The sequence below is a fragment of the Hipposideros armiger genome, unplaced genomic scaffold (assembly GCF_001890085.2).
Source record: "Hipposideros armiger isolate ML-2016 unplaced genomic scaffold, ASM189008v1 scaffold_811, whole genome shotgun sequence".
Lineage (NCBI taxonomy): Eukaryota > Metazoa > Chordata > Mammalia > Chiroptera > Hipposideridae > Hipposideros > Hipposideros armiger.
The window spans coordinates 355,304-365,619 of record NW_017732161.1 but is presented as its reverse complement, the minus strand read 5'-3'; the positions used below and the strand labels follow the sequence as shown (position 1 = coordinate 365,619).

At 38.4% G+C, this 10,316-nt stretch overlaps 1 protein-coding gene across 1 annotated transcript in view; it reads right to left on the bottom strand.

Annotated features, from left to right (window-relative positions):
* Nucleotides 1-10,316, bottom strand: part of L3MBTL3 (L3MBTL histone methyl-lysine binding protein 3) — a 136,790-nt gene that overhangs the window by 98,442 nt on the left and 28,032 nt on the right. The window contains exons 6-8 of the mRNA XM_019628837.1: nt 6,454-6,613; nt 5,199-5,334; nt 3,100-3,251 (exon numbers count right to left, since the gene is read on the bottom strand). Of these exons, the coding sequence (XP_019484382.1) occupies nt 3,100-3,251; nt 5,199-5,334; nt 6,454-6,613 (448 nt within the window). The remainder of the gene's footprint in view (nt 1-3,099; nt 3,252-5,198; nt 5,335-6,453; nt 6,614-10,316) is intronic.

Genomic DNA, 10,316 nt, shown 5'->3' with positions numbered 1-10,316 from the left:
TACAGCCTACCACCTGATTATGTAATTAAAGTTTTACTGAAATACAGCCATGTCCATTCACTTATATATATTGTTTACAGCTGCTTTCATTACAACAACAGAGTTGAGTTATTGCAACCGAGACCAGATGCCCCACAAAGCCTAAAAATGTTTATTCTCTGGCCCTTTACAGAAAGTTTCCTGACCCGTGTTTTAGCCTAGGAGTAGCAGCTCCTACCTAGAACCACAGTTGGAGTCTATACTTTCAACTGATTTTAAATCACTTATGATAAAATATTTTTATTATAGTTAATTCAGTAACACTTTTTAAGATTTTTGTTGTGATAGTATGTAAACCTCTGTAATTCATTTTTATTCTTCCAAAGTCATTATGTTGACATGACATTTCATTCCAGTGTTTCTTTATCTACTAGTTTTTTAGTAGTGGCAGAAGTATCCCTCTTAATGTGAGTGAAGGCCTGGTAAATACTGGCAGAAAAGCACGTGTGTCAGTGTGTGTCCATGCATGTGGCATGCGGGAAAGGTGTGCATGTATCAATGCTAGCTGCCCTTGGAGGTACCCCTCCACGTAAGTCCACACATGAAAACCAGTACGTTTGAGAAATTGTCCTGTCACGTTTCCTAAACAGATGGCGGAAATGACAATATTAACTCGAGGTCGATAAGCGGCTCCTGTGCTCTTAGAGACAATGCTTTTCAGCAGGGCCCATACCTCCTTGAACAGCTTCGCTGGCACTGCCACAGCTTTTTCCTCTTCCAGGTAGGATGCCCAGCACCAAGCTTTCTTCCCTTTAGGAGGCAAACCTGAAAGGCAAGTGAAATTAAAATGATAGAATTTCCAAAAAAGAAATCACCGGTGTATACTGTGAGCTCCAGCTACCACTAGACCTGGCTCTTCTCTTCCTACCACAGCAGGTATTTCTCAGGCTCTTCCCTTGGCACCTCTTCTAAAGAAATGACAGCTAAGAAGTGAACTGTAGTGCAGACCTATACTTCTGCGGGCGGAAAAAAGAAGCAGAAGAACTCAGAGTAAAAGAAGACAGAGCAAGAAATCAAGATGGAATGGTGCCATGGAAGCTACAGGAAGTGAGTGCTTCTAGAGGCAGGATGCTCCCAACACGTTTCCTAAGAGATCAGGAAACTGAGGGCTAGAAAAAGCCAGTGCACTGAGTGGTTGGGGAAAGGCTCCTAATCTTGGAGAGGGGGGAGAAAATCAATTCAGTGAAGGGCGGATTTTGAGCAGCAAAAGAATATGTTAAAGATATGGAGTCAGCTAACATCAATTTTATTTTTGACTAATTTGACATATAATGGAAATAAAAGGAAGAATGCAATAGTTTGATAGGTAACAAAATGGGGGAAAGGAATTTTGGGGATGAGATTTCAACAGGCTAAGATGGAGCTCATGAAAANAGAAAAAAGTTCCAAAACTCAAGGATCAAAGAACGTAACATTTAATAAGGCTGGAGACATTCCAGTGCACTTAACAATTTTCAATGTGTCTTAATTGCATATTGAAGAGAATGTACTATTCTTTTCCTAACAATTAAAATATAATTTTATGTCAATGGTCAGAGATATAAGTTAATCCTCAAAGTATACTGCATCCTAAAAATAATTATTTTGTGCTCATAAAAGTACAAAAATCAGAGCTAAAAGATGAATTTTCTTCTCTGCTCTTTCTAAAAAAGAACTCAAGATCCTTCCTATTCTCTAGGCATTTGGCATCAAAGAAAAGTGACTGACAAATTCCTCTATACTTTCTCATTACTATTTCCCAGAAGTATGTTCTAAAGGAAATACATATCATGTCAAATAAGCAACTTATACTTTTAAAACCCTGTAATACTTTTTAGACCACAAAACTAACTTTAACATTCACCCATTTTGTTTATCAAGCAAAAACTAAAAACAAAACCATTCAACCTAAATGACTCAAAACTTTAAAAACAAAAAGCTCTCATTTCAATAAATTCTAATAATTGCTTTAAAATATCATTTATTAATAAAAGGACTAGATCCCAGTCATCACACTGGTACTGCCATCATCACAGCACATCAAACACAGAAGGGGAGAAACTTGTTTGACCCAGAAAGGACAGATTTACAGTTATTTCTAGATTTAGTTTTCTCATTCATTCACTCACTGAAGATAAAGATAATTTTAAATGAAACATAACTACCAATTTACGGGGAATGTGAAGAACAGAAGAACATGGTAAGCAATATGACATGCGTTCAACCAGAAAATCCAGACTGTGGACAACTCAACAACCTGGTTTCTTTAATAATAGTTACAAGTAGAAGAAGAAGATGTAGAGGAATAGGAATCTATACATTAAAAGAAACCAAGAGACACATCAAAGCAATCATAAAGTATGCACCTTGTTTGGACCTAAAACCATCAAATAAACAAACAAAAACAAACCTCAAGACAATTGAGAAGAATGTTTAAGTATGTTAGTCCTATTATAGCATATATAACATTGTATGTTTTGGGGGGGAAAAATCTCCTGTTTTTAGAAGATGCTGAAATATTCACAGATGAAACACTATGATATCTGGATTTTACTTCAAAACAATCCTGGTGTTGGGATTTTAGGAGCAGGAATACAGAGGAGACAAGAGCAGATATAAATTGATAAATGTTGGTGCTGTGTAATAGCTACAGGAGGGTCACTCTATTACTCTACTTTTGTATATGTTTGAAATGGTCTATATTTCAATAAATGTTTTTATTGCAGAATGAATAGAAAAAAACATCCTATGGGAGAAAATTATGCTTTGCAGAAAAAAGCTAGGGAAAAACACACTGACCATTCAAAAGTACTTGACTCTGTGATGCAATCATGGAATTACTTACAATAAAAAGAATTCTGTAAAAATCATATATAACATATAATAAAAAGCATTTTTAAAATCTGAATAGCAAATGACTTTCAACAGGTAAAAGGTTAAAAATCTGAACTGGAAAAGAGTGAGACAGCACTATTATTTTCTATTACAAGCTTTGCATTATAATTGTTTTTAAACATGTACCTGGTTTACTTGGATAAGCACTAAATTAAAATAAGCACACAGCAATGGAAAATATCTCACCAATAGTCATAGCTCTCATCCCAGTTGTCAAAATGTACCAGGAAACGATTGTCCACCATATCTGTTACCGTAGCAACACAGATAAATGCAGGGTTCTTTTTGTCTACAGCTTCAAGCTTCATTCCAACTCGAAAGCCTGATGGGATCACTGTCTATGAAACATACAGATTTAATTAGAGATAAGTACACACTTAACAGCAAGACCTGCATCCTCTCTGCACCTCTGCTTGAAGGCCTGGCATCCATCAACTGTATTCACATAATTTAAAAATCATGTACCAGTTTTACAGCAGGGTCACTTTCCAACAGGCAGCAATAAGAAAACTGCCCTGTTCCTACACCCAATTAACTATCTGGAACTCCAAACTAAAACACTCACAACCTCACAGAGCTTAATTAATATTACCACGTGTTTTGGTACTTCAGTTAGATGACTATACTAGTTAGGCAAATTTTATTCACCATATAGTTCCCTTTCTGTTTTTCTCTTCCTTGATTATAGACTTAACAATGAACATTATTTCACACAAAATATGCAATTAATNAAGCTGTACCCTGGAGCATAAGAATTACAGAGGAAGTAAAACCCTGATCTAAACTATGTAAAATAACTTTTTACTGATGAGATAATGGTCAACTGCCCACTATAAAAAGGGGCATGCTGTAGAATAAAGTGAGACACTTCTCTTCTTGAAAAAGCGCTCCTGTGTCTCCGTGCGTCTTTCTTCATTTTCCTCGCCCACTCCGCCTCCACCTGAGGGACTCCCAGGAACCCGCGGGAGCTGGTCTCCCACACTGCCTGCCTGGGATCTTCACTTGGATGTGTAAAAAGCACCTCAAACTCACGATGCCCAGGAGTTCTAGATTCTACACCCAAGCCTTGCCTTCCTGTTCTCAATCAATGGCACCATTATCTAGTCCATTGTTCAAGTGAAAAATCTAAGTACCTTACAGAGCCCTCTTAGTCTACTGCAATGAACTCCAAACTGGTTTCCCCGATTCCATTCTCGCTCTCACATGTCAAAGCTGGAGCCATCATTTCAAAATATAAATTGTATCAAAGTACTCTCTCGCCTTGAGCTTTCCAATGGCTTCCCATCACACTCAGAACAAAATGAAAACCTGTTACCCTCGTTTACCATAAAGCCCTACATGACCGGACCTCTTCGGCTTCATCTTACCCCACTCCCTCCTAACCCCCAAGGTTCAACTACATTGTCTTTCATTTCCTCAAACAAAACATGCTACACATTACTTCAGGGACTTTTCCTTAGCTGTCCCATTGCCTGGGGCCCCTCACTCCTAACATTAGGAAGCTGCTCCTTATTATTATTCAGATCACACTGTTCATGCCGCCTTCTCTGGGGGGCCTCCCTGACAACACAACTTAGTCAGCCAGTCTGAATACCCTACTGCAGTTCTCAGCAAAGCACCTGCCACAGGTTGACATTTCTCCTGTTTGTTTTGTTTATTATATGTCCCCTTTAGTAAGAATGTGATGTCCCTGAGGAAGGAGATCCGGTCCTCCTGCCGTCACATTCATCCCTGCATTTCCAGCTCCTAGAATAGTGACTAGCAAATAAAAGTTGCTCAGTACTGATCTTAAGGGATATGCTTCAAGATCTCAAAGCTCTCTTTTCATATAGGACCATTAATATATACTTTAGGGATAAGATATTTTTGTTTTAATTCACACATTTTGAATTAATTCTCCTCAAATATACCTGACGTTTACCTGCCATTTTCTACCTACGCACATAGTTTTATGAGATCTATCTGCAATTTACCAAAAAGGGATTGGCAACTTGGTACTGAGAGGGACTGAAGATTCATTCGCAACACTACAGGTTTCGCTGCGGCCTCTGTCACTCAAGCAATAAATTTCAGGACATCCTACTTCCTCACCCTGAGGAAGAGGTACTATTACTTATCATTGCTGTGTTGAGATGAGGACAGCAACACAGAGGGCAGGTAGGTGCTTGCCGATAGTAACACAGAGAGTCCCAGATGCAGCACCTGAATCCAGTAGCCGGCTGCAGAGCCAGTGCCGTTGACCGTGGTGCTACCCATCTGGAAGCGCCCCTGTGAGAGATACTAACCATTTCATCCTCTCTCTCTTCTCCATCCTCCTTGGAGTCCACTTTCAGGGATAGTTTTGGTTTTTTCTTCCGACTACACTTAGGATCTTCTTCCTCGTTGTCTTCTCCTATGTCCCTTTCTTCCTTCTGATCTCTGCTGTGTTTATAAACCCAAAATAGTGACAGGAAACAACACCTATCAAACATCTCCATGTTGAATATCAGTGCAAAATTTTTTTTAAAAAAAAATCACGCTCCGAAGTAAGAAATATTTATCCGCCAAAAGAAATGCATAGGCATTAGAAATATCATAGATAAGGAACACTTCAAACATGGATGACACTGTCAAGGTAAAAACTGGAAATTAGCTTACATGTTAACTTCAAAAGGGGACCAGCACTATGCGTGAAACAGAATCTAACAAGTTTAAAATTATTTGTCTTTCACATCTGCCATCCATACTAATAAAAGAATCAGTCATTTAAAGATATTTTAGTCTGTGGGGCAACTTTAAAGCAAGGAACTAGCAATTATTAAGAGTGACAAGTCCAACGGAGAAAGGCCAAGAGTAACTTTATAGAATATCAGTTGGCCAACAAAAACAGATAATTCACAAGCCTGTGCTGATTAAAACACATGGGAAATGCCACTAAAATATAAATGTCAAGTCATTTATTTGTAGTGTAAAATTCTATACAAGAAATTACTTTCTTTGTTATAAGGTGAACTCTCTCAGAGTCCCCAAAAGTCACACCACTGTCCATCACAGCTGACAGCCTTGTCTTGTATTTCTCAGTCTGCCCTTAGATCAGCAGTCACATAACTCATTGCACCACTCACTATGGCCATCTTCATTCAGTTCATTTCCAATCAGCTTTATTCCATTTGTAGAGGTTGAGCTGAGTTGCCTAAGAACCCCCAAAATATAAACAAAGCTGTGTTTCCATAAACATCAGTATCATCAAAATGTGTATGTAGCCAGAGAACTTTAAATTCTCTTAGCTGGGGAGCAACTGAATTAATACAAACAAGGACCAAGGAAAGAGACAGGAATTGTATGGCAGGTAGGACATAAGCAGTAAAACTCAGATCAGACATGACTGAAGTCACTAGGACCAAGAATGGGATCAAGGTCCATGTGTCTCTAAAGGAAAAGTCTCTGAAAAAAAAAAAAGGGCATAAAAGAGTACAGAGGTCGGAGAGTTTCTGTCTTCCCAAGCACCATGACCTTGAACTCTAAAACCCACTGTATAGATGGAATGGAGCAAAAACCTACTTGTCTTTGATATGCCGAGTACAATTCTGGCTGCAATAATTTCCTCCAGGAAGACACTCATCTACATTGCCATACTGACAACAGTTCTCACAAAATTGAATCCCCTCTACTTTCACTGGATCCTTCAACCTGAAAGGCATCCCACTCTTCTCTGAAAAGACTAGAAGATGAAAAGAAGAGAAAAAAATGTAAAACCATGACAGAAAACATTCCAAAATACATTTAAACTTGTTCTTCTAGTAATTTTGTTAGCAACACAGTAAAAGAAGAATTTGCTGAATGAATGAATGATCAAACCATGGCACTTGGGAGGGAGGAGAGGATGGGCTTGGCAGGAACCACTCAAATCATTTATATAACAACAATTCTGCAGAAAAGATAAACAAAAGCTTGTCCAAGGCTTTTTCTACAGAGTTCGGAGTAAAATGAACAAAATTCCTTAGACACTAAATTCAGAAGATGTAACCGTCAATGTATATAATCGTATTTTATCGATGTATCCTTGACAAAATGTAAAAAGGGTTATTTGTGTCATTTCATGTTTATTATCTTTTGATTAGTAATTTTATTTTTACTTAATTTGAAGGCTAAATCAACGTCTCTCTGTTTTACTTTTAATGTAGATCTCCTGACTCATAATTATCCAAATTGTTTAGGAACTCACATTTCCTTTTGCCTGAATCGTTGGGCTAATCATTCATTCAGCAAACATTTATTAGGCACCAATTTAAGCTAGACATTGAAAATGACAGTATAGACTTTGCCCAAGAGAGCTCGCAGTCTAGAAGAGAAGACAGGCAAGAAAACCAGTACTTATAATAACATGTGACACATGCAGTAATTGAAGCACGCACAAGTTCCAGAAGTAGCACAGAGGAGTAAGTGATTCACTCGGCCTGGGGTGAGGTCAGGGAGGGATTTTCTGATATGAAGCCTCAACAGGGTTTTGAAAGCCAAAAAGGAATTTACCAGCTGGACAAAGAGAGAAACAGCATCCCAGCTAGAAGAAACAGCTCAAATAAAGACAAGGAAGCATGAAGCCACATGATGTGTCGGGAGAATTACATGTAATTCAGTGCTGCTGGCACTGCCAGAACACAACGTACAAAGAACGGAACAGAGAGCAAAGAGATAAAGCAAGCAGATCGGTATGGGTCACCCAGATCTTTATATGTTTTGCTAAAGAGTTAAAAAGAAAGTGGTGAAGTGTCAGATAAGCAATCTACAAAAGTTCCTCGAAATTCAGTGCACAGGATAAACTGGGTGAAATCAGAAGCAGAATGATTCTTTTAGGAGATGTCTGCAATGGTTCAGGTGAGAGCTGACAGGGCCTGAATTAAGGCAGTGGCAGTGATAATAGATAGAAAAGGCCAGATCTGAGATGTATTTAGGAAATAAAAACTGAGAGGATTAAGTAACAGGCTGGGGCTGGGGAGGACAAACGGGGGTGACTCCTAGGTTTCCTGCTTGTCCACTGGGCAGATGGCGCTACCGTCAACTGAAACATGAGTTACAGAAGAAAGAGCANTAAGTTAGGCTGTGTGCTTGAAGCAAGTAGAAATACTTCGAACTCTTGCTGAAGACTTAAAAGATGAACAAGGAACCCATCCAATCATGGAAGAGGGGCTGTGCCATGGCCCTGGTGTGTTGGGACAACATGACTGGGAGGAGCTGTGCAAAACTGAGTGACCTAACATGAAGGGCTGGCTGGGCAGGTGTGGCAGGTCAGGGGGAGAAAGCCTGGAGGACACTGAAGCCTCTATGGAACTGACCGAGGGTCCAGCTGAATACGGTGGCCAGTTCATCTGCTCAAGTATTAAAGGGAAGGACCTGAGGACTAGATTCCTCATGAGAATAAAGTGTTGCCGATGAACAATGAAAGGAAAACAAGGTACAACATCAGGAGGCTGTGGTTTGAGGGAAGCACTAAACACTAAAAATCCTAGGAAATGAACAACAGCAGAGGTTTCTGGTAAAAGTGCAAAAGTACATGAAACCTATTTGATGCAAAAATAAAGTAAGATGTTCTCATGTTTGCCCTGACACTACTCAAAAGTTACTAATTTCCATTTTTTCCCCTTATCTACTTCAAAATCATAATTTTTATTGACAAAAATTAATCAAAGAAAAACCCAAAGCAACACTTTAACTGCCTTATGTGCATTACAGCTAAAAGTAAAATGTCTATTTGTGTGAAATATTTTAAATTTCATAAAGTTACAAGTAAAACCTTTCTTTCATCAACTCACCCTGCTTTAATACAGTCGAATCACCTCGCCTTTTCCTTCGGGCTCTCTGAGAACCCCTCAAGATTCTTCCATCTTGTTTGTTCTCCTACAATAAGAAAGGAAAATGATGATTTTTAAAAGTTCATGAAATTGGCACCAACGAAAAGTTAGAGAGCTGTTAGAAAGTGTTATTTTTTTTTTTTTGGTACTTTTCTTCAATTTCACTTCATATGTTTTAAGGAAAGTAAGAATATGGGTCATTTGAGAATTGTGTTGCTTTTGGCCTGAGGTCATTACAAAATAAGAACGTTTCCAAGAATTACACTCTGGAAGAGCACAGGTCCTGCTCCCCCTCCTGAAAGCACTTTCTTCCCTTAGCTCCTTCACCCCTCTGTTCTGATTTTCCTCATGCCTCACTGGCCCTTCTTTCTCAGTCCCTTCATTGATGTCTTCTCCATCCAATCTAGTCCCCTTCTTTTCTCTATCTAATCACTCTCCCTAGGTTTAAAAGATCACCTGTCTACCAGATACTCCCAGTGGTGTCTCCAGCCTTGAACTCCTCCCTGACTCCACACTTACGTACACATCTGCCTTGCCGGNTGCCTGGAATTAAGAAGCACTCAACAAGTGGCATCTTTTTTCATAACTAAAACTCCATAGTCACCATTTTAATTGAAAAATGAAGACAAGACAAAGCTTACCTCAGCCACGGTGAGGACGCAGTACACAGACTGGTGTTCTGGGTCTACGCCTTCTAATTTCATGCCAACTTTAAACCCATTTTTGTTATAAGGAAAGGATTGATACTACAATGCAAAATGACAGCAGTTTTAGTATTTTATATTGAAGATTGAATTAAAAATAGGAATAATTACCACTCTTAAATAAAGACTATTTAACCAAACACACACTCCTAAGGAACTGTTAAAATTCAAAAGAAAAGAATCACCTAAGGATCCAATGGAAATGGGCAAAAACTATGAACAGGTCACAGAAAAGGAAATGTAGATGGTCTTACAAATTTGAAAAGATGCTCAACCTCACCCATAAGTCACACAAAGTAAAATTACACAAAAAAATATTTCACCTATCAGACTGGTAAAGGCTAGAAAGTTAATAACACTGCGCTGGCAAGGCTCTAGGGAAACAGACAATACATACATCACTAGGAGAGAAGTAAACTAGTACAGCCTCTAGCAATCTCACGGTATCGACAAAGAAAACATTCTCTTTGACTCAACAATTCTAATTCTAGGAAATTACTCAACAGAGATACCCATATATATATGTGTGTGTGTATATATATATACACACACACACACACACACACACACACACACACACACACACACACACACATATATGCAAAATGACAGGTGTACAAGGTTATTCACTAAAACATTTATATGGCAAAAGATTTGTGTATATATATTCCATATACATATATTATCCCAAATTATGTCTCATCTATAATAATTTAAGCTGCTCCCTATTGATTGACATATATATGTCAATTGACATATATACGGCACATATATGTCAACCAATAGAGGCAGCTTAAATTATTATGGAACAGACATAAGATGGAATATTATGCATTAATATAAATGATAAAGAAAACAAGGGACTGAGATG